Source organism: Scophthalmus maximus, chromosome 14, assembly GCF_022379125.1.
Source record: "Scophthalmus maximus strain ysfricsl-2021 chromosome 14, ASM2237912v1, whole genome shotgun sequence".
Lineage (NCBI taxonomy): Eukaryota > Metazoa > Chordata > Actinopteri > Pleuronectiformes > Scophthalmidae > Scophthalmus > Scophthalmus maximus.
This window is the reverse complement of record NC_061528.1, coordinates 10,085,001-10,109,698: the sequence shown is the minus strand read 5'-3', so window position 1 is coordinate 10,109,698 and position 24,698 is coordinate 10,085,001. Positions and strand designations below refer to the sequence as shown.

The 24,698-nt window shown below is 42.6% G+C and overlaps 3 protein-coding genes and 1 long non-coding RNA gene across 5 annotated transcripts in view; all 4 read left to right on the top strand.

Annotated features, from left to right (window-relative positions):
• The window catches only part of LOC118282665, a 42,625-nt gene extending 35,113 nt beyond the window's left edge, over positions 1–7,512 (top strand). The window contains exon 3 of the long non-coding RNA XR_007032118.1: positions 6,589–7,512. This is a non-coding gene — a long non-coding RNA (uncharacterized LOC118282665). The remainder of the gene's footprint in view (positions 1–6,588) is intronic.
• Positions 581–2,512, top strand: hoxd9a (homeobox D9a). The gene is made up of 2 exons (XM_035603936.2): positions 581–1,411; positions 1,863–2,512. Exons 1-2 carry the CDS (start codon positions 835–837, stop codon positions 2,105–2,107), a joined length of 822 nt encoding a protein of 273 aa, XP_035459829.2. The 5' UTR covers positions 581–834; the 3' UTR covers positions 2,108–2,512.
• A 50-nt stretch (positions 7,513–7,562) lies between the features above and the next one.
• The window catches only part of hoxd3a (homeobox D3a), a 20,012-nt gene continuing 2,876 nt past the window's right edge, over positions 7,563–24,698 (top strand). The window contains exons 1-2 of the mRNA XM_035603933.2: positions 7,563–8,396; positions 24,228–24,287. The gene's annotated coding sequence lies outside the window, so the exon portion shown is untranslated. The remainder of the gene's footprint in view (positions 8,397–24,227; positions 24,288–24,698) is intronic.
• On the top strand, positions 11,387–18,147 carry hoxd4a (homeobox D4a). Of its 2 annotated transcripts, XM_035603940.2 has the most exons (3): positions 11,387–11,524; positions 15,229–15,541; positions 16,005–18,147. In XM_035603940.2, exons 1-3 carry the CDS (start codon positions 11,480–11,482, stop codon positions 16,301–16,303), a joined length of 657 nt encoding a protein of 218 aa, XP_035459833.1. In that variant the 5' UTR covers positions 11,387–11,479; the 3' UTR covers positions 16,304–18,147. The 2 variants fall into 2 exon arrangements, with proteins under 2 accessions (XP_035459833.1, XP_035459832.1); XM_035603939.2 differs by lacking the exon at positions 11,387–11,524 and having other exon boundaries at positions 14,113–15,541.

Below are 24,698 nucleotides of genomic sequence, written 5' to 3'. Positions count from 1 at the left end.
TTACTTCATTTCAGTTATTACTTTTAAATCACACCTTCCAATCAACTAATACACAGATCTGCTTAGCTTCTCCAAGTCTTTCTCTTTCTTTTTTATTGACGGCCTGTATAATCACACACACCTCATAAAACATTTATTGATACATAAAGGCATTATTGCCCTCCTTTGAATTAATACAGTAATTTTCACAACTGCCATTTCCTGCGCAACTTTAAAAATTAAACCGACCCCAGAAAATATGTTTCCTCGCCCGAATATTAACAATGGATTCGCCGCATTGTGAAGGGAAATGGCGTCTGTTATTTTACAGCATGTTATTACATCTATTTTTACGAGGACTCCGTCAGTCTATAAACCATTTTACTGGCATTGAGGGTATCAGGACGATATTATAAGAGTTTTCTCAAACATTGAGATGCAGGGAATCCGTCTTGGTGGAGTGTGTGTGTGTGTGTGTGTGTGTGTGAGAGAGAGGGGGGGCGTTATTCCTTTTTTTGTATTGTTGCAACATCCTGCAGCCACAAGCTCATGAGAAACGGAAGAAGAAAAAAAAATCATTTGCATTTATTTGAGCGATTCTTTTCTCCCTCCAGTCACATCTGACGGGCCTTTTTATTATTTGTGAAATGAAAAGCGAAATTAAACCTGAGGAGGAAAAGAAAAAAAGGAAAAGGAAGGGGAGAGGGAGAGCGCAAGGGCAGGATTGATTTACTTGCTGTATTGGTAAATATGACCACGTGATCCATGTAACCAATCCCTGTAGATGCAGGCCAGCAAAAATACCATGATTGTTCATAGAGGGAAGCTTCCCCGTAACAGTGCTAGCCTTATTATATGAGTAGGAAGAGATCAAAAATGTCTTCCAGTGGCACGCTCAGCAACTGCTATGTGGACGCGATAATGGGGCAGCAGGAGCCGGAGGATGTGTACGGCGCTCGCTTTATCCAGGCTCCACACTCGTTGACCCCGAGGCCGTCAGGTGCCGGGGACAACGCGGACTTCTCCTCTTGCAATTTTGCGCCAAAGTCCGCGGTTTTCTCGTCGTCGTGGTCCTCGGTCCACCCGCAGGGGATCTACCATCCGTACGTGCACCACCACCACCACCACCAGTCCCATCTGCCCGCCTCGGACGGCCGATACGTGGGCGTGCGCTCCTGGATGGACCCCATCTCCAACCACGTCTCGTTCGGCGGATTCCACTCGAGCAGCCGGTCGTACGGGACGAAGCCCGACGTGCTGCCGCGGAAGGCGGCGGAGTGCGACGCGCTGGAGCCGGAGGCGCGGCCGCTCGCCGGCGAGTTCGCGTGCGCGCCGTCGGAGTGTCCGGAGAAGGCGACCAAGGAGCACAGTGGAAGTGAGCTTTCGAGCCACAGCGAGCCCAAAGAGGAGAAACAACAACAACTTGACCCAAGTAAGTAAACGAAATAGCCAGTAATGATTTACAGCCCCACGAACTGTATGAGCTGGGTGTGTAAAACCTCCAGTTTTACTAACCTATAAAAGTGTCTCGTGCTATACCGCGGCTCGGGAAGGGGGGAAGAAAAAAAAAAAAACCCACCCTACGAGGGTTGTTACAGGGGATCCCAGACCCTTTCATGTCACGGGACACCTAAAAGAGATACACACTGCTCCGTTTCGATGAGATTTTACCTGGTGTGTTGGTTTAGGGAGCACTTCCTGTAGAATAAAAACGAGAACACGTGTAAATATAGTCATCTATGTGCATATCAAAACTTAAAGTAAGATGAGAGATGTGTGATTCCCTGTCACCACACCATTGTCCCTTCAAATCCCCACCTTTGGAAACCAATGCATTTACTAATAAAGTCATGAAAGTGTAATGCTTCTCTCCCCCCCCCCAGACAACCCTGCAGCAAACTGGATTCACGCGCGCTCGACGCGAAAGAAGCGATGCCCGTACACAAAGTATCAGACTCTGGAGCTGGAGAAGGAGTTCCTCTACAACATGTATTTGACCCGGGACCGACGCTACGAGGTCGCCCGCATACTGAGTTTGACCGAGAGACAAGTGAAGATCTGGTTCCAGAACAGGAGGATGAAAATGAAGAAGATGAACAGGGAGCGGGGCGGCAAGGAGCTCCTCTGAGTTTGTTCGTGCCAACCAAGCCATCTGAACAATCACTATTATTTTATTTTTTTTGTAGGAGCCTCGGTTGCCATCCTACTTTTTTTCTCTCTGTGTGTGTGAGACATCTTTTAGCGTGTCAGTGTCATAACGCCATGGCCAATGTGCAGGAATCCGTCTCGGTGAGAGACTGTGGCACGGACGGGATCCGTCAGAGACTTTTTTGGGACACTTGAAAAAACAATTCTGTTTTTACAATTTTTGCACAATCACAAACTGAGATGTGTGATTGTTCAGCAAATCCCTCCTCCTCCTCTTCCTCCAACAGTAGGGAACGTGCCTAATATGTGTATCGCTTTTATAGTTGTTAAGAATTTAAAGTTGTGTGTATATATGTGAATACATAAAAACACTTTCACAGCTAAATTACGTGGACTGCTGCTTGTGTCGGGGCACGCAAACACACACACAAACACACACACACACACACACACTCACACACACACGTGCAGACTTTTACCATCATGGCTTCTTTAAAAAAACAAACTTCTCAACATCAATACAAATATCTATATCGATAATATTTTTTTCCGTTTTAAATTAACCCATTTGTCATTTTACCCCCTCTCATGCTGCTGGAATATTGTGGGCTTTTATTTGATTTGATTTCCCTAAAACCAAAAATGATTCCCCGAGGCCTTGTATATACAATCGCTGCTTGATTCCAGAACAATGTCTTGCAGGCAAATAATACAACACACACACACACAAAGTTGTGTCAGACCGCATTTCACTTGTAGCCAATCAAAATCAATATTTAAAAAAATCTCAAATATTTAAGTTTAAATTCTTCAAGCGACTGTTAATTTCCAACCCCCTTCTTTTCAAGCATGGGATTCAAAAGGTAGAAACGACACCTAATAAAGTGTTTACGACGGGGAGAGAGGTGTCGCAGTGGATTTCCAATTTATTGTTCAACTTGTACGAAGAATTGCTTTAAAGCAGGAAGGACCGCGGTCCAATAAAGCTATAGAAATGGCTAGACGTCTGGGCTAAATGAGTTTATGGCCCCGGTCAGTCATTACACTCTCCCCTTTGAAACTCGCCCTTTTTCTTTTTTCTCGGGGCGTTCGCGTCTGTTGCTGACAAACAGAATGTGGATGCTTCTTTTTTTTTCCACGGGGGTGTCTGTTCGATGAATTGTTTCTTGTGAGGAAATCATCCCCCCACCACCACCGGCCGTAATGGTCACGTTTATTCATCAACTGCACTTCCCACCGATGGGAAGAAAGAAAAAAAAAAAACCTTCACTTTGACTGGCGTCCCATGCAAGTCTTCTCACTCCCCATGCGTTTCTTCTTAATTTAAAATGTCCCAGGTTGACCTCAAACAGACCAGAAGTTGAGTCTGTGTGCAGATACATTTGTGATGCTATCTTTAACTGAATACATAAATGATACAAACTGATAGACGTTTAGAAGTAGTTTTAGCTGTGGCCTGCACTCTGTTGGCCTTCATGTTGGAGCACATTGGAGGAGTCGTGGGAGCCGCTAGAGGGCGATATTGTCCTTTAAGACTCGAGTCAGAGCAGCTCGTTCACAGCTGGAACATGCACACAACACGTGGATTACACCGCATGGATTCATTGATTTGAATAAAAACAAAAGACTATGTCTGAATATCGCCGTGATCCTATAATAAGTCATTATTTGGAGTCAATTTAAAAGATAAAGCTATATATTCGACATTAAAGCTGCTGCAGTGTAGGATCTAAACACTTATTTAAAAGTCGAAAACACGAAACTTCAAATGCTGTGTACCTAACCTCCCAGTGCAGTTGTTGATGTAGGATCGATCATTTTTTTAATGTCGTGAAAATTTACATTTCATTTGATACTATACAGAAAAGGAAACAGCCCCAGTCGGTCGCAGTTTACAGTCGAAAACATGAGAAGTAAACGTTCACAGATTAATTCCCCCGAGCTTCCCTCCGAGGTCCCACATCCTCCTCTGAACTGGATCGATTGATTTAGTATTTTTGAAAGTCATGCGCCACACTGTAAATCTCCTCTTTGTGCGCGTGTTAAAGTCTTGGTATAATACTCTGATCATAATGAAAATACTGATGACAGACTAATATTTCACTCTGTGCGACCCCGTGTGCAGCCACTGGTTTGTATCGGGGCCTGCACGTCGCTCCAATCCGAGGCTTTTGGTTGCGCGGTGGATCTTTTATTTTATTTTACTGTAATATTTTTGTTGAAATCACTCAAAGGGAGGCACGTGGTGAGCACGGAGGTGGTGCTACACCTGGCGTTGGGAAGGAAATAGCCTATATACATGTTCCTGTTTTCCAAATGGCCTAGCCTTCTCCGTTTACTGTACAGACTCACACCTTGAAATCGTTGAAGCAATTCCATACATTCGCATTTGGAGAATGGGTTGAGACCCAAACTGATTTCAACAGTCTGATCCCTATTATCTGATCACACAGTGTCGATGTGACCTATACTGTACGTGCTGCCGATTACACGAGATTCCAACACCACATGACTCTTCTGTGACACACTTGATGGTTATGTGCTGCTTGATCATCTCCTTCACATCGCTCGTATACATACACACTATACAGCCGCCGCTGTGTCTGGGTGTCCCCCGAGGATTCGTGAAGTGAACATTTCTTTCTAGTCGTCGCCACTGGAAGCGATGATTGTCATGAGGTCTCCAGTCGTTTGAAGCGTCCAAACAATGACGGCCATTGGAGGCGCCATGATTGATTCGAGAATATTGAAGCATTCAGAGGGGGGAAATAAATCGATTATTTGCGCCTCGGCGTGACATCTGACGATGAGTACAGTGGCTTTTATGATGACGTCGACTTTTAGGCGACTGAGGAGACATTGAACCCAGAGTGACGAAGTCTCTGCGTTTCGTTTCACACGCTCCCGTTAACTCGATTAAACATGTTGCTTGATGAATAAGGAAGATATAGCCACGTATGGGCATGCGCAGAGAGGGGGGGGGGGGGGGGGGGGGGGTCGTGCAGTCATCCCCGCTGAACCCCTTGTGGATGGTCATGTGTCTCTTTACTTACAGGCCACGAGTAAGGTCAGTTATTCCACTCTCACCATGTGTTCCCGTTACAGCCTACTTGTTGCCTCCACCGCATCCACAGACTCGCTCCGGTGTTATTTCTGTCGAGGCTGCATGTGAGGCCAAGATGTGATGGCTGTGAACATGAGCTGCGCGTCACGGACCGGGAGCACAGTCAGTCCCAATCCACCATAATGCAGAAGAAAAACAAAATGAACACAGGCATATTTATTGTGACTCGTGCATTTACTTAGCTGAAATATGGTTCTATTCTGTCAGATACTGTTGTCTTCTAGGTTGTTTTTTTAAGCGTTGACGTTTTGCCATTTCAAAAGTCCAACATGCAGTGTTACTAATTCTTCTTCGCCCCCCGGTGTCAAGTGAAGTTTAACGAATCGCTGCAGTAATGAACCATTTTACTGTTAAAGGTTCAATGGACCGATTGAGATGCCGGAGCGGTTCTAATGTTCGGGTTTTGTGGATGATGCCTTGTACGAAAACACCGAGAGATTGTGCGGTCCTCGCTGAATTGTTCCTTTCACAGGCGAGATGAAATCAGTCTGACTACCGTGTCTTCACTTCGAGCCACTGCTGCTCAGCGTCGTGAGATAATTCAGTGGGAGCTGGTTGGTGAAGTTTGGATTCGCCCTCGCTTTTTCAAATTTTCCCAATGAAAACCACAATATACTGATGCTATCTCTACTCCGGCGAGTGTAAATACACACAGCGACGAAATGACCTTATCAGTGCAACTGACAAGATGTGGCGATAAGAAAAGAATTACATGAAGACCAAAAAAAAAACATTATGTCACATTACCATAACCTCATCTTTCCTCTTAGACTCGGCACGTGTAAAAAAACACGATGAAAAATATGATTGAAATGTATAGTGAAATGTAATAGTTTTTCATTTGTGTTTTTATGTATTTGGACTTAAAACAGGCCTGAAGTAAGAAGCTGGAGTTTACAGAGTTGGGTTGACTTGGGTGTTTGTCCTTATCAAAGGGAGCTAATGTGGCTTCGTGTTGTTTAACTGGATGAACGGGACAAACGGAACTCATGAAATAATTAACATTGAGCCGGTGTGAGACGAGCTGAACTCGTGGTTGGTTGCCACACATATATAGTGCTTAGGGTGCTTTAGTTTAGGTAACACTGTTGCAGCCGTGTGCAATACTATCACAACTAACACACTCACACACACACACACGCACACACACACACCAAGGATATTTATTTACTTAATAAACTTTGGATACATTTTTGTATTTTGCGATGACACACATACGTGCACTCTATAGATAAATGTACCACATTTTCATATTTCCTATGGACACAATTTCTCTATAAAGACGATGTGAGTGTGATAGACTGATAGTGTTTGTCTCCATCCTTCATTTCCTGTAGACTGGTCTAGCAGCACGTCATACTGGAGCTGGAGTAACACCGTCCCGTCCCTCCAGTGCAACGTGGCGACTCTCCTTCCAGCTGCGAGATCAAATGAAAGGTGGGTGTAACATCATGACAGTGGAATGAGCGGACCAATATTCCCGTATATCTGTGCACCGAGACTAAAAGCGATGTTAATCCACCGTCTCTTTGTCTCCAATGGACCGGCCTAATCCCCGCAGATTACACTGGAATATAGGGTTACAATACTGTCATAGTTGTGTAATGCAACAAATCCTGATATCTTGCAATGCACACACACACGCACACACACGCACGCACGCACGCACGCACGCACACACACACACACACACACACACACACACACACACACACACACACACACACACACACACAGACCATATATGAGACAGGAAACCAGAGACAGGGCCCGACTATAAATCGCACATGCCGACTCTGGCATGCACCAGATCAACGAGGATGAAATGAAACAAATTCCTCTTTGCCGCAAAAATATTCACACGGACAAGAGACATGCTGCAGCAGTAATTAGCCTTTAAATATCAAGGGTCGAAAGCATTAATACTAATAATAGTAATAATAATATCAATATAATAATAATAATAATAATCTGACCCAATAACGTATGTCTCCTGTGTGAAGACGATTGTATTTGCAATATGTTCACGCACATGCCCTTTAGAACAATAGACGTGCTACCCGGTGAATGCCAGTGTCACTAAATATGAAGAATTAATTAATTAGAAGACGAGGATGAACATTCTTTTTTTTTTTTTTTAATTTTCCCTTTCATTCCAGCTACACACAGTTAAAACTGGGCCGAATAAGACCACTGCCTGTATCATGTGACGTCATGTCAACGGTTAATGCGCAGGCCTCTGACTGAAAAACAAAAAGAAAAAAGGGAGAGAAAAACACCCAAACTCGTTGCTCGTCTTGGTGCAGTGAGCCTCCAGTTGACGCCAAAATAATTTAAAAAAATGTGTTAAATGTCTTTTTTTTAATCAAACCTAAGGTAGAAAAAGGTTGTTCCTCATTCTGGGCAAATCATGCACTGCATCGCAGAGATTTTTTCCAACAAAAAGGAAGATAAATTCAACGTTGAATTTTCTGTTCTATCCCAAAAAAGGTTGAGGCTAAAACCGTTAAAGTCTGTTTTCTACTTGAAGAGTTCACCTAACATTAAATGGCCGAGTTATTGAAACAGAAAACAGTGAGAGTGGGGGGCCTTTCGTGGGTCTTTTTTCTTTCCTTTTTTCTCTAGAGGACATGGAGGGGGCTTCTGCCTTTATGCGCAGAGATGGGGAGAATTGCTGCAGTCGAAATTCCTTTTTGTGAGAGGGACAATTTACAACTTGGTAATAGACCTTTTTATGTGCCTCCATCGCCTGTCATTGGATGCCACTGGTCATGTGTGAGAGGCAAACGTCTCCATGGCTCTTTTCCTGATTTCCCAGGCGATTTTCCCCACTGCATTCTGAGCCTATGCTGTTCAAAACCGATACGCCACGGACGGTTCTTAAAAAAAAAAAAAAAAAAAAGAGCCAGTGACTCGTTTCATAAACGTCCGATCAGCGCTTATTGGCGGCATAGAGAAGCAGCTCGATCTCGTGGATGACCAAGAGGAGCGTTTCAACTTTCTGCAGTGTCTGACCTCGTCAAACACACACAGCAGCAGCAGCAGCAGCAGAAGCAGCATTGGCTCTGAAGAAGAAAAAACGAATCCAAAATGCACCGCAGAAGTAAACCTCGGAGAGTGAACATGGATTACCTCCCGGCTGCAGGTAAGTCGTCTCCTTGTGATTATTACACCTTTCGTTTACACGCCTTGCGCGTCTGCATGTGAAGTTTGACAGCTTCCTGTTTCATTAGTCATGTAAATTGGCCGAAGGGTCACAATCAGCTCCCCGGTAATCTGGTGGATTCACGTGTTTCTAGGTGTGTGGGAAATAATTGTTTTAATGATTCAGACCTAAGGAAACGTTGCTGATTCGTTTAATAATGATGCTTTTTTTTTTTACAGCTATGTTATGCTACAAGAATAAAAGAGGAATATCTTAAAAAAAAATAATACTTAGCAGTTGGATTATGACATTGCTTTTAAAAGTTCCATGGAAATGTGTTGATTGTGGCTCAATCAGATCATTCTGCTGAAATGTAGCTCGTGTTTGGAGACACATGATGGTGTCTGAGTGCATTTCCTCCATCTAAGCTTCGAGTGTTAAACTAAAAAAAAAAATCCCTTTTTAATTTTCGATTTAAAACGTTGTCAATGAGCATTTTCATCTCTCTCTGTGAACACAAACCTTTATGATTTTGCAGTTCCTTAGAAAATCTGCATCGATATCATTTCATTAACCCCACTATGTCTGCATACATACATATGATTCACTTGCCCACCCCCTCAAAAAAAAAAGAAAAAAAAAGCTGCACTATATAATCGCCACAGAACAAATCCACTTTGCTGTATTCCACATATGCAGGTCTGGCAAAAGAGGCTCAGTTTTCATAGCTCGTGTTCAGCTGCCTGGAGATGGGGGCCAAGTGAACAAAGACAGTATTTCACTGTTGGCTGACAGGCAGCTGCGAAAGTATTTACAGCCTCACTGCAATGCGGCAAAATGGACACTGCGAGACAGGCAGCAGTACAAAAAAAGCATATATATATACATATATATATATAAGAGACAGCAAATCAACCCTGAGGAAATTAGATAGGATTCAATCTGCATTGTTACATTTGATGATGCAGACATAACTTCCATCGGGGTCGTTGTATGTAATCAAATAGATAAATGTGTGACCACAGGCCCTGCACACATTCGAACACAGAGCAGTTTCCATGAGCGGATGTGGTTTCACCCTTATTCAAATCCCCTCAGATCTATATTTAGGCTCCTTTGGTTTATTGTGAGCTTGTATGATGTTTTTTTCATACACTTGTATGAAACCTTACAGCTGATTGTTTCTTAATTAATGAATTTATTTAAACTTTGGTCGTTTTCCAGTCAGAAACCTGTTAGTTCATTTTTGTCCATTTCCCCACATAAAAATTAGTTAATTTTTTTTACTTTAATGCCTTAATGAGGAGTAATAACATCCACATCTTGGAAATCAATGATATATTAAGTCTTCTTACATTTCAGATATCAAAAAAGACAATCTTTCAAAGTAGGGTGGGAGATTATTCTTGACTGCAGTTTCATCTGTTTCAAGAACCAAAATAAAACTGAGACCTACACTTCATCGAATCGATAATTCACACGTTCCTCTTACTCTTTTGCACATCTGCATGAACAGTTTCATGAAATATACCATGTCTCGAAATGACTTGTTTGGACAGATGGACATTTCTTACAGTGGGGGAGAAAAAAGAAGGGGGGGGAGGCTGTTAGAATTCCAGCAGAAGGCGCTGTTGCCCAACACTCCGCCTCGCTGCTCCCATTCAGCAGCCTCTCCTCTGCAGCTTCCTGGGCGCTGTGATTGGCCGAGACTCGAGGTCACGTGATCTGTTTTCATTTTTGAAAGTTGGTCTTTGCGGGGAGAGAATTGTGAGTGAGAATTAAATTTCAGACTGCTCCAGAACTTGTTGAGTCACGTGGGCTGCAGCCGATATGATTATCTGTAGATGCACTTGGTGGATGTGGGATATTTGTGTTTGACTGTTCTATCAAAAGAACAACAGATTGTTTCCTGTTAGTAGGAAAACAGCTGTTTGTTGTCTTATTACTCATATACTTACAGCACAGACTTTGTTATCAGACACCATCTCACTTGATGGAGAGATGCTGCACACTGACTTCAACACTGCGACACCGATTCTTGACTGTTCCTTTCATTCCCCTCCTGATGAACAGGATGGTAGTTGTGGTGATGATGTTAAGAAGCCTGCAGTTATATTTTTTTAGACATGAAGTTGCACATAAGTCCTAAAAAAACATGAAAACCTATAACATCAACTATAACGACAGGGACCATGTGAGTGCACATGCTCGAGGCGGTGCAAGGATTTTTATCCCGGCGTCATCTCCTGGGAAATAATTTTTTTTTTTTACGAGGACATGTAAAAAGTGACAAGCGTCTGATTTGAAATCCTCCCATTCATCATAAACCTACACCCAGACCTGAACATCACCGGTACAGTCAGTGCAGTTCTAGTACAGGGAGAGGAGGAGCGAGAGAGAGAGAGAGAGAGAGAGAGAAAGTGCTCTGCTCTCTGGGATTGGCCCGGAAGAATGAATGACATCAGTCTTATTGTGGCAGGTTCACTGGGGAGAGAAATGTGTTTTAGCACGACTCAGTGACGCGTGTTCGATGTTTATGTTTATTGCACTTTAGAGGTGAAATTGCACCGTGTGAAATCCTATAATCAGGTCTGTACTTTAATATATATAAAAAACGCTTCAGTTTGAATAACTTGAGATCAGATAATAAACAGTGGAAGGACTCATTTTAAACTGCACACAATCATCAGAAGCGGGCGTTTATTCCGTAAATATTCTAATTACTACAATGTTGAAATAAAAATAAAAACAATATGTAATTTCGCACCCTGTCCTCACTTCTGCACCGACAGTTGCAGCCCCTCTGCCTCCTCCGCGCCTCCGCGACTCGCTCCCCGGCGCACATCAGCGTAATCGGCGTTATTGAGTAAGTGCAACTTTGAGGGTTATTTATGGCGCCGCGCGGTGTTGTGAATGGCTGCGAGGAAACACGTGACGCCATTAAAGTTTGTTTTATGGCCCGCGACTTGACAAGCCAAAATATAATTCTCATTGTATATTAGTAAGACCGTCCAGATGGGTTTTGGAGCTGGACTCGGCGGCGAGCGGTGGCACGACTTTCTGTCCCCTCCGGTCCACCATGGATGTGTTTGTCGCGCGCGGTGCCATGTGTTGCGGTCTCTGCTGCGGTAAGATGCGTCTTATCATTACGCTCGCTCGGTATATATGGGCGTGTGATGTCATCACACTGCTCGGGCTATATATTGTCAAAGCTGCACCAGTGCACTGCTCAGGGACCGTCAGATGGATCGTGTGCTGCTGTAAAGGAAACTGTGCGTTTAGCTTGTGGAGCTGTGCTCGAGCTTGTTTTGTAGCTAAACTCAATCGTTGCTTCTTTTTTTTTTTTCTTTTTTTTTTTTTTGCCTATGTTGTTGTCCACGTTGTTCGTGCGAGTCACGGCCACATGACGCAGTCACTTCACACAACCATAGACTTCGAAATGTGCTGGCAGGCAGTTGAATCCGTTTTCCATAAGGCTCATCTCTTTTCGAGATTTTTGGTGAATTATCTTGAAGACTTAATGAAATCAAATGTTACCATATGTTCAATTGCAAACATGTTCTCTTGTTATCATTTTTTGAGATTTCACAATTCGTTTGGGCGAGAGTGTGAACTTCAGTTCAAACCACAGTGAAATGTATAAACTACAAATAACAGTACTGAGGTTAAAAGAATAACATTATTTCTTTTTAGTTTTCTCATTGTGTGGGTAAAAGGCCAATAATGCATTTCTACCACAGGCCTTTAACTTATTCAATTTGTGCCGGTCATTGTTAGAGATACAGTGTAACTATTTAATGGGTTTACTTACAGAATATAAGATTTAATTTGTGTTATTGTCAGTCAAAAAAATGAGGCCTGCTTCGGCCGAAAATGACATTGAATAGGCCTTAAACAATCCCAAACAATCAGACCAAGCTTATTTCTATTTTCTTCCTTTAAAAAAAATCTATATATATTGTATATGTTTATTATGTTTATGTAGAAACAGAGCGTACATATTGGGGGAAGCAGTGGAGCCGTAGCAGTTCGCCTCCTCGTTTCACTCCAGCTGCCAGGAAACGCTGACTTTATCATTCTTTTGTTGCCAATCTCGGCTTTGACCCGTCTGAAGGCCTGGCAGGGCAAGGTGAAAGACAGGTCAGGCTGTCTCACAAATATTGAAATGTGAAGTGCAAGAACGAACCTTTATCACAGGTTATTATAATCTCTCTTTTTTTTTACTGTGGTCGAAACGAATGCTTTAGGTTCAGTTTGACTTAGTTTGAAAGGAATGAATTCGAACCTCGTAACTGCATTAAAAAACAAATAAAAAAAACTTCGTATGAAAAGAGGTTGCAAAAGGGATCAAGGCAACTTCACATGTTCCTACTCTATTATTCTCACTATCTCGGGGCCTGTATCATAATTTTCAATTTGGAAAAAAATAGGTTACATTTCAAAATGGGAATATTAAACACTGATTATTTTTTCTTGTTCAGGAAAAAAACAAGAGCTCTGTATGTTTGGCACCAAATGTTGCCACAAATTGTGTTCAATTTGAATTTCCAATTTGAGATTATAATCTCATTGATTTAATCTAACAGTAACTAACGCAATAAGAAACCCTAAACAAATATTTGGGACTCATGATTTCATAAAGATCTCTCAAAATGATAGTTTTACTTGACATGCATAATTGGTTGGGATTAAATCATTATAATATAAATATTTTTGTGTCCCTTTAAAAAAAAAAAAGAAAAAAAAAAAGACCGAATCTAAATAAAATTTGAAGTGATTCCCAGCCTCGATCCGTGTGTAAGAGAAGTTAGAGGGGGACTTGCAGTGGTCGCCACGGTGGGTTTGGTTAATGGCCGACGGAGGAATTGGTAAACTTTTGCACCCTTTGAGCTGTCAGCAGCAGAGAAAAATAATTGAAGTTTTTGATAAGTTGGTAAATGATTCGGTTTGACCTCCCGTGGCCTCTGGCCCCATCTTTTGGCCGCTGGTGATAAACACACGCTTTATGAGCCTGTTATCTCCTGACGCGTTCATGGCTCTGATGCGTCACTGGACTCTGATTCTGAGCAGAAAACTGCATCTTTTGTAAGCATTAGTTTTTTGTTTTTTGAATTTTCTCTGTTTGTAGTGAACTTGGACTGTATATGGCGAGAAGGGGAGGAGACCCACAGCAAAGAAACCCGCGTTGACCTGAGCTTATACTGGCTCGTATTTTTTCAGTCTGTTTTTCCTTGACATTTTACAGCTGAGAGTGACAGGGATGCCCTGTGGGCCTACAGTCGTTGTTTTTGTTTGAGAGGCTGTGACTGACATGACTTTTGAATCTACACTTTGCTTCAACGACACAATTGTCATAAACAAAGGACACTTAGCAGAAGGAGAGAGAAATACATTAAAAGAAATCATCAAACTCTAAAGATATAGAAGGAAAATAGTTATGACTATTGACGCTGAATACAATGAGACTTGGATTTTATTATAGTCTACAATCAGACTTTTTTTCAGTCAGGTTGTGATGCCTCTTATTTCCATGTGTAACAGTTACTGTGATTTTTTTTTTTTTTTTGTGGTAAATTCCGTTTGAGTGCAAACACAAGTGAAGTGCTGTGTGGTTATATGAGGCTGGAAGTGGCCGGTGTCGCTTGCCGTCGTCTATATATACCCTGTAGAACCGAATTTGTGTGATGCAACCACGGTCACAGATTCGATTCTAGGGGAGTATATGGTCGATGAAAAAACTTCGACTTATTGACCCCTGATCAGGAGGTTTTGGGACCCCGGAAGTGCGGTGGTCAGATCTGGTTGTACAGTGACAGTGCTGGTGTTTGGATGAGAGTGAATCTGACAACGCCACATATATCAAATAAGATGGGGGGGCTTGTGGGGGGCGTGTTGAAACTCTATAGGCTCAGTAGGAAATCTGATGCAAACTGTTTCCCATGAAAATTAGGAAGGAGGCTGCAAATGCAGTTCGGCGTTTAAATGGATTTGGTAAAAAAGAGAAAGAAACGAACCCTGAGCAACACTGCAGCTGTATTCTCTCTCCTGTGGCTCGTTTCTGTCTCTACATTATTGATTCCCAGAGGCTGCTGCTGCTCCTGCTTTTGGCCAATGGGCTCCTGAGACAGTTTCTTTTTTTCAAAAGGGATGGGAGCCGATGAAGTGATGAGATTCGTGTAACTTTTGGATGACCCCTTCCTGACAAAGACAGTGTCCATCAATTGTCCTCTGTCATTATTCGCTGCTTTTATGCCAAGGGGCTTTTTGTACCTTTTGTTGGTTTCTCTGTTGAACACTGCGCCTTCAAGTTAGACTTTATAACTGATCCTTGTGTATATGTTCGGATAAAACAACCTCTTGCAACCATATAAGATTTTTTATTTTTATTTTATACATTTGTGAACAGTGAAATATTGAAGCGAAGTATATTAGCTATTTGTATTTTTTCCAGCTTGACTTCGTTTGTTTTCCAAACGTCAGCCCGCGTGTTTAAGGGCAATAATACATTCTTTTTTTCTTTATTGGCAGCATGTGTGTGATGTTGATGTGTCCCGAGTTCGATCAAATTGCCCTTAGTTGTATGTTTACTCGCGTATGGACCCGCATCCCCTCCATTGGCCGATCTGGTCACATGGTTCGCTAACTTTATTCAGTTGACACCAAGTAGGAGGGCTTTATGGAGGGAGGAAAAAAAGACAACTCGAGAAAAATTAGTATTTTCTACCTTCAGAAATTAATGGCCATGAGTTCGTATATGGTGAACTCTAAGTATGTGGACCCCAAATTTCCTCCCTGCGAGGAATATTCACAAAACAACTATATACCTGAACAGGGCTCGGACTTCTTCAGTCCAGCGCAGGACGCAGACTTTCAGCATCCAGGGATCTACCCGCGGTCAAACTACACGGAGCAGCCCTTCAGCTGCAACACCGTGCCGGACTCCACGGTGCAGCCGCGGGGTCATGTGCGCGACAGATCCGGCCGGGCGAGCCCCTTTAGCGCGCAGACTGAGCAGGCCCCCCCGGCCCCGGTGGCCGGACCCCGGACTTGTGGGCAGCAGCAAAACACAAAGAGCCAAAACGCGATACAAGCCAAGCAGCCTGCAGTAGTTTACCCCTGGATGAAGAAAGTCCACGTAACTACTGGTAAGATTCCTTCTTCTTCTTCTTCATCATCATCATCATCTTCTTCTTCTTCTCTTATGGAGCGTCGGAGAGCGGCAGTTTAGAACTCGTTCAGTGCAATATTTATGGGAGTCTTTGAAAGGCCTCGCCAATTACACAAGTCATAAATTTTTATAGCTGAGGAAATAGGCCGCGAGGTGAGCGCCCGAAAGCTCCTGAAAACACACATTGACCGCTTTGTAATCGTGCTTAAATCTGCCTAAATCCAGCGCAAATCATTCATACTGTCCTGCTCTCGGTTGTGCCTGTGAATTGTCTTAAAGTTTCAGCGCCCCGGGTTAAGAAAGAAAGAAAGAAAGAAGAGAGAGAGGCTACTCCACTATTGTTTTTTGTGTGTGCCTGCACGCTGCATTGGCACACATTTGGTGACTCCCTCTCGTTTTGATGTTGTTGTTGTTGTTGTTGTTGTTTTCTCCCCCAACAGTGAACCCCGATTACACGGGACCGGAGCCCAAACGGTCCAGAACGGCTTACACCCGGCAGCAGGTCCTGGAGCTGGAGAAGGAGTTTCACTTTAACAGGTATCTGACCAGGCGGCGGCGGATCGAGATCGCCCACACGCTCTGTCTCTCAGAGAGGCAGATCAAGATCTGGTTCCAAAACAGACGGATGAAGTGGAAGAAGGACCACAAGCTGCCCAACACCAAGGGCAGAGCCGCGCCGGCGTCCGGCCATCTGCAGGGCATCCAGAAGGACAACCAGACTGATATCACAGCGCTATAAGGAGTCCTGTCTTCAGAGCTGTACATACAACAAAGACTGAGGTTGCATCTGAACTTTTTGCATGGACTGATGTCGTTTTTTAAGCCATCTTTTTACTTTATTTTTTATTTCAATTTTTTTTTTAATTTAACAAAGCAAAGTGAGCCCCCCAGCAGTGTTGTGACTCAAGACTGAGTCAGAAAACAAAAATCAATCAGTCGTTGTAACTGAGAGGTTTTGCAAGTTTTGTTTTAATTTCCTCGGAGACACATCGAGATTTTTCTTTTCGTCCTTTCTATTTTCATTTTCATGTTATTTTTTTTATTCTTTGGACGTTAACCCCCCCCCCCCCCCCCCCCAGGACATTTAATGAGCGACCTCGGCTGACTACACGGATTTCAACAAAGTGTCTCTGCTCCTCTAACGTGGATTCACGGTGGTTTCAAAAGACTGAGACGTCTTTATTCAGAGCAGGGAAGCCCTTCGTTTCAAACACACACAATGGTTATTTAATTTTTATTTTTTATCCTGGTGAAACTTCATACTAAACGAACAATAAACACACAGAAACACACACACACACACACACATATATATATATATATATATACTTGAATTATTAATTGCAGTGAGGCACGCCAAAACACAACCACACTTCGGTAAAAATTTCGCCAAATTCCCGCAGAATATTTCAGTTACACGTTTCTCTGTGACTTGTATGTTTTTAACTTATTTTGTACAATAAAAGCCTTGGACATTTTTCTTATAGCCTAAATAAATTCTTATTAGCCTAAATGATTCCCCCTATAAACGCGAGACATCCCTGTGTGCACACTATTCCGAGTGCCCTTATAAATCTCCCCTGACATCTTTGTAAACATTTTCAGAGGCCATTTGAAACTCCCGACTCACACGAACCCTCATTTGTTCCTGCATGGCATCGCCTCGATATTGGATGTTTCTCAAATTGGAAAGGAATCAAATCCAGAATATTTAGTGTTCTCATAGTTTTATTTGTTATCCTCGATATGTTTATTTTTTCCACGTCATTATTTATTTGTTTAAAGAATGTGTAAAAAAAAAATCGTAAAGCACACGTACAATTTTAATTCAAAGTATTCGTTTAAAAAAAAACTTTAATTATTCTTAAAAAATATGTTTGAACTCTTGTTGCATCATTAGCATGGCTTTATGCAAACTTTTAGTCTTAGTTAATGTGGGAAACTCTTTTTTAGTTTCTCATTTACACCAGGGGCAACCGAGGAGGGGGCTTTTCTCACGTCACGTTTCAATACAGATATTTCTTGTTTTACACCGTTATTGTCTTCGGACAAAACGAAAAAGGAAAAAAAAGAAAAAGCCCAGAAGCTCTCCCAGTACGAGGAGCTCTCCTCTCTGTTAAGTCTTCACGACGAGGCTGTTGAAAAGGCATTTCAACCGAAGGTCGACAAAGCAGCAGTGGCAGGTTCATCCAGGGGACACGTTTCAGCCGCAAGGACTGACCCCGGCACCCCTGACCCGCCGGACAGGCAGCATTTTCTCTCCCATGCAGCCGCTGTCCTCCTCAGTGTTGGAGGGCTCCTCCAGCACTTCACAAAGAATGCACAGTAAGAGTCGGTGCGTGAAATCCACACTTTTCCACGTGTTCAGTAAACAGTATTTATATCAGACGCTGCAGCCCCTCCGAAAAAAAAAGGTTCGGATCTGTGCATTTGTCTCCTCATGGTCAATATATATATATAGTCTTTTTTGGTTTTATTTTTGTACATGCTTTCTACCTTGTAATGTGCATTGAGATGTGAGAAGTATATTGGGAAAAACGAAATAAAGATTTCTACTGATTATGCATTTAAATGTTTGCAAAATACGCCTTGTCACGAGATTTTTTCCCCTCACTCGAGAAATGATTTGAGGAAATTTATTTTCCCATATCAATTGAGGCTTTTACATTATCTTAAATTTCTCTAAACTGAATTTTATATTTATTTCATTTAATTTTTTTTAAAGAGGGGGTGGGGGTATATTTTGTTGAATTCGTATTTGAATTCTGCAGTGGTAACACGATTGTGGAGCCATATGGAGCTCCATGCGCCTTTATACAAAATACGCACAAATGCACCACACGTGCGCCTCGACCCAAGTCAAGTCTGCAAGTTTTAAACATAAATGGAACCAGTGGTGTAGGATACAATTTTAAAAACATGTCTAGTCAAGACATTTTATTCCGTGATATCTTAATCTTGTCTTTTCACTCGTTGGCTCTGATCAAAACAGCTCGTGGTCTGCGCAAAAAAAAAAATGCTCGTAGAAAAAGCTCTGAAGCTCTTTTCAATCTTTTTCTGTTCTGCGAAAACCACGATTAGATTTCTGGAAAAACTTTTGATCATCTCTTATCTGAGTTAATTTCCACACGACTTTTTCAAAATTGTAAAACAAACCAAATTATTCAAAAGTGCACATGGTCTCGTGGGGCTCAAACTGTCAAAGAAGAGACAGTCGTTTTTTTTTGCTCCAAAACAAGATGACGCCACTTGTATTGGTGCTGTATTATCATGTAGGCACACATGCTACAAACCACGTCCTATAGGCTTGATATTATTGATATGAGACCCCCCCCCCCCCCCCCCCCCCCCCCCCCCCCTTTCTTTCTTTCTTTTATTGGAGATGACCCTCTGCAACGCTGACCTTAGACCCCTCCACATTACTGGATCAGTTCTGATCCAAGCAAGTGACCACAAACAGACACATGCGACACTCACACTCCGCAGTGTTTTCATCCCCAATGACCACTGTTTGATCCCCAACTGACCATCTGCGGAAGTCTGTGGACGTGCACAGACACTCTACTGTGTGTGTGTGTGTGTGTGTGTGTGTGTGTGTGTGTGTGTGTGTGTGTGTGTGTGTGTGTGTGTGTGTGTGTGTGTGTGTGTGTGTGTGTGTGTGTGTGTGTGTGTGTGGGTGGGTGGGTGGGTGGGTGTGTTTTCGTGTGCGCATGTGCGCGTGCGTCTGTGTATGTGATACAGGCGTGTCATATGGATTCAGAGAGAAGCTGAGACAAAGTGATGCTACCAATCCACCAACCTGCCATGAATGATCTGCACATAAATGCTGAGGGGAGGGGGGGGGGGGGGGGTGCTGACAATTGGACAACTAACCTGCCTAATACACATTTGCTATATGTGTAGTTTAGCAGTTAATTATGCTCTTTCTTTATTCAGTATGAACCATGGCTCTTCCGGAAATCAGTTGAAAATAAATATATCTCCACACAGCTTCCCTCAGCTCCTCTCAGGTCAGATCAGCCCACTACAACGCGCAGTGTGTGTGTGTGTGTGTGGCTGTGTGTGTAGCCACACTGACCTACATGTCTGAACAGCAATAAATGGGAGCCAAAGGCAGTGCCATTTTCAATGACACTGCACCCACTGTAGGAATACAACGTCGTTGCTCTCCATCCGGCCATATTTGATTTCCAGCTGGTCTCGCAGAAGCCTCTCCGAGCCAGACAACCCCCCCTAAGATATATTAAAGTGCCGCTGTCTGCATTCAGAGATATAATCCAGCGACCATACCACTCCGCTCTCCATTGCTCGACCACGTGATTGTCTAAATAATTAATGCAGCACGTCCCCCTAGAAACACGGCGGCGTCATTAATCGCGAGGACTCTATCAGACTTGAAAACTGAAGAGATCCCCCCAAGAAAATAATATCCGATTCCCGGCGCAACCGTAGCCGCGCACTGTAGCAACACATCCGAACCGATGGATGCTTGGGTAGGTAAATATTTCAGCATTTTTTCCATGTCGCCCGAGCTGGTAAATGACGATATCAAATGTCCTGATATTTGATAAATTGCTCCCTTTGATGTGTGTGCGGAATTGTTTAGGTTGTGGCTAGTCGATGTGTGCATGTCTCTCTCTCTCTCTCTCTCTCTTTCTTTAAAAAATCTAAATTACATTTGAAATTGTATAGTCCGGAATTTTGGAGTTTGCTGTTTTGCGCATGCATGTTGAGAGGGACTGAGGGGATAAATCGTAGAGGCGAAGGGACAGTGACATGTATTTATGGATGCTTCCTCTAAATAGATGCTCTTTCGGACACATCGCTCACGGTGGCTCTTCTACTCTAGCTCCATAAATTCTTCATTCTATCTCAGATTAAGTTTTGAAACCAATTTAGCCCAAAATAAATAATAAAAAAAACTAAATATTTTCGAACAGAGACAACATTTAAATCGTACACTGTCTTGTTGGCTGTAAGTAGTTTTCTTCTTCTTAATATAGACAGATAACAGCTTATTTATCTTTCCCTGTTTTTTTCGCTCAGTTTGTGCTGTTTTTTTTTTTTTTTTTATTGTTCGAGGGAATGATCTCATTCTGATTTCTTGGAGGTTGGTAGAAGTTTGGGCAGGCTGACAGTTCTGCCTCCTTGTAAATCATTCTCAGTAATTCCTGAAAGGGTGCGAGGCTGTTGGGGGGCCGGGCGAAAACTGTAAATCTTTCACTTTTATTACCCTCTGAACATATGCTGCGACGCTACCAGTCCTGCATCCCTTCTTCTCCTTCTTCTCCTCCTTCTTATCCTTCTTCTCCTTCTTCTCCTCCTTCTTCTCCTTCTTCTTCTCCTCCTTCTTATCCTTCTTCTTCTTCTTCTCCTTCTTCTCCTTCTTCTTCTCCTTCTCCTTCTTCTTCTCCTTCTTCTCAGCTCAACCAGTCGACGCTCTCTGCGGCTCCAAATCTTCCTCGTACATGGTCTTTCTCTCTCCCCCCCAATTATTTTTCAACCTCCAATCTATTTATTCTCTCATTATTAAAACACTGGCATTATCTCTAAACATTAATTGTTTTCTTCTTCCCCATACTGTGATTGATACTGAAAACAATGCTGGCAGGAGAGGAGCTGGTTCTCTCTCGTTCTTTGTGTTGCAGCACGGAGAGTGAAGACGGGCACAACAAACAAAAGATGATAATGTGCTTTATTTGAATACAATCCGGTCCCAGTTGGGAGAGAGAGAAAAAATAATCCCACATGTCCTGTATTTCCATAAATCATTTTCAAAATGCACATCCCACGCGAATGGGCGACTAAATAGGACATTTGGAGAACGTACTCTCGTATTAATATATAACATTTAATCTGGTGCATTGTATATGGCCATTTGATTTTACTGTGAAATTCCTGATAGTTACTTTTTTGTGTGGATAAGCATAATGTAAAGAAAAAAAAAGAAAAATGCAGGGAATTTCAAAGCTGATTTAACCTATGAAATGTTCATATCATCTCACGCAATTACTCTGCACAATATCCTCCATCACTGCACTGCCCCTATATGAGATCATGCAAATCTGTATTATTAATACCCAAAAGGAAAGAGGCACATATCTGCTTCCGTGTGTTGTAAATACATGGAGGGCGTCAGGCGAGGTGCAAATGCTCGCAGTTTCAGCAGGAGATGAGAAGAAATGGGCAGTGGGACATTTTCACACAGTTGAGGAGGAAATAAACGCCACCCTTTATCAAAATGGATCGGTGAGGTAAGGCTCGGATGAAGAAGGGAGACAATCACGTGCACAAATATGCTTGTATCTTAAGGCAGCGCTTTGATTTGTCACCACAGATCGTCCGAATCACCCCCCAAAAAACCAACCTTCTCCTAATGTTGGCTCCAAATCTGCACAGGCCCACCACCCGTTTCTGAATTCCTGTATATTCCAATGGGTGATTGATTGCCAGGGATGTTTTTTTTTTTTTCTGGAATAAGGATACCTCGTTCGCTTTTTATTGGTAGTCGAATGCGAGTCCTTCCATTCTTTCGGGAATACTGTCTCCATTGGTATATGGAAATGTCTGAAAAACAGCAAGATCAGGTTTAGGACAGCATTGTCTGCAGACAAAGGGTGAAGGATTTATTCTGGGGACTTGTGTGGAGAGGAGCTGAGGGCTGAGGAAAAGGGGGGAAAGCGACTTATGATGAATTGATTCTCAGGTAAGAAACTGCGCGGCACAAGGCAACCTTTAACCACGGGTTAATGTAACGCGAGGAAATATTTATGATTTATTCCACTCAAGGAGCCGATGCTCGTTAATGTCGCTCTCGCCGGCGAACCTGCGGACATGGAGCCCACGACCACTGCTCTTCGAAAGAACACTCGTGTCCTTCTTTCTTTTTTTCTTTTTTTTTTTTTTTGAGAAAGCGCGTTCAAATATTATCGACAGATTGAGCCTGAGTTCGCCCCCTGCGCCTTTTTTCAGCTGATTTCGAAAACCGGCTCGGAGGAAGAAGCAGGAGAGCCACTTTTCTTTTTTTTTCTTCTTTTTCTTTTCCGCCTCTTGGATCGTAAATCACATTAATTTGTTGTCTTATCGTCACTGTGGCGTTCGCCGTGATTTATGTGGTTTCAACTGTATATGGCTTTGTTAGACCTGCGACGTTATATTATACACGAGTTCATATTTTTGGATGTTTGAAAAAAAAAAAAAAAAAGGAATAACCGGGGCCGGATAGTCGACATGGACCAAAGGCGACTCCTTCAGTTTTCCTTCTGTTTGGACACTTGTGCTGCTCAAACCTGCCTTCGGTTCATTGGGGCTCGTGTGGATTCTATTTTCTCTCTTGTCTATAGAGGAACAATCATCGGGGCCTGAGTCGCAAAGACAATAAAAGATTGTGCATGAGTTGATTGTGGCGAACAGATTATGAATTGTTTGACCATGGATGAACTTTTTATTTACGTGCACGGCGTCCTTGCTCGGGGTTGTGCGTCCTTTCCACTTTAGCTTCTGCTGAATTGCTGCTTAATTTCCCCCCTCAAAGCAACATTGTGGCAAAACATTTAGGTACAAAAGAGAATTTTATATTTTTTTGCAGCTCATATTTTCTCCAGGCGAAAAGAAAACAGACCTTGCATTTGTTGAGAGTACTATATCTGGCTACTGTTATGATCTAATATATTTGAATGCAAACGCCCCTCGGCGTTGTTTAACTTGAAATGCCTGCAGCCTCTGAAGGGAAAAGCAGGACGAACGACTATAACCGAGATAATAACACTCCACACATCGAGTCCGGCCCTTTGTGCGAAGTAAACTTACCGTAACAACGCGTAGGCGAGGAACACTGCGGCGTGAAAGGAGGAACCATGTCTGCGACTAGTCGCCCAGTGAGCACGAACGCACTTGAGGCGCAGATTATCGACCATCTTTAACAAATACTCAACATCCAAGGAATCTTAAAAATCTCCCGCCATCACATTCTGATATAATAAGTATTTCTACTCGAGTGTGAGCATGGTGGACCGGCGATGCGGTTCACACTCACAGGACAATAAATAAAAATAAAAAAACAATAACTAAAAACTAAAATCAATTAATTGAAATAAGTTTCCTGAGGTTTCATTTGTTAAATCGCCTTCGGTGGAGCATCTTCCCTTCGCCGCTGAAAAAGCTGCTTTGAATTTAGTCGAGACTTGGCTCCACACTCGAGGCCAAACCGCTCGTTGTTCATTAAACTTTGACTTAGTGCTGAATGACCCCAGGGGTCAACTAAAAAAGCTTATGACTGCTAAATATCTGGCCAGGCTCTTTGTATAAAAAGTGCACATGCAAGACTTTTCTCTCTCTCAAGCATCTGCAAGGCAGAGTTGAAAAAATATACATACGTCATGTGTGGTCATTATAGGGACGAATCACGACCCTCAGTAATTAAGTCGAGTGAAATCAAACAGACCAAAAAAAGTATTGCCTTTTGTAAAAAAAAAAAATATTGCAGGAGCTTTAATTATAAAACTATTATTTTTTTGTATGCTATATTTTTATTGTGGGAAAAAAGGACAAAAAAACAGGTGGAGATATTTGGCCTTTGTGTTTAAATCTTAATTTTGTTATATCAAAGAAAAAAAAAATCGACATCTTCATTTATTAAATGTATTTCAATTTTTTCCTTCCAGGTCGAGGTGAGAGCGGTGATGAATGCGTGAGAGAAATCGAACCGATCTTCGCAGATTTCGGTGAGTAACACTTGTTTTAATGAAGGGAGTAGAGACGACACAGCCAACTGCTAACCAGGTGAAAGGGCGATTTGTTATTAAGGCTGCATATTAACGCTCTCACGAGTTTCACAGGAGGCTTAAATCACCACAGCAGACATGAGGGATGAGTTTAACTTAACCTGGACGTGTCATTATTTACGCAGGCCAGAGTCCCGGCGTGTTTTTTTCTTCTCCTTTCTATTGCAGCCCAAACAAGACCTAATCAACTGAACATAGTTTTCTTTTTTTTTTACAATGAAAATAAAAATGCAAAAAACAAAACAAACAACCCTCAGCACATGTTACATAAAGGCAGAGTCTTCACATGCAAAACATGAAATCAGTTAGAATTTCACCACTCCATCCCGCGATTTCCACATTTGAACCGGG

Coding starts and splice junctions, on each gene's coding strand:
- hoxd4a (XM_035603939.2), top strand. CDS start 15,073: ATGGAGGGAGGAAAAAAAGACAACTCGAGAAAAATTAGTATTTTCTAC. Junction 15,542..16,004: donor GAAAGTCCACGTAACTACTG/GTAAGATTCCTT, acceptor CTCCCCCAACAG/TGAACCCCGATTACACGGGA.
- hoxd9a (XM_035603936.2), top strand. CDS start 835: ATGAGTAGGAAGAGATCAAAAATGTCTTCCAGTGGCACGCTCAGCAAC. Junction 1,412..1,862: donor ACAACAACAACTTGACCCAA/GTAAGTAAACGA, acceptor CCCCCCCCCCAG/ACAACCCTGCAGCAAACTGG.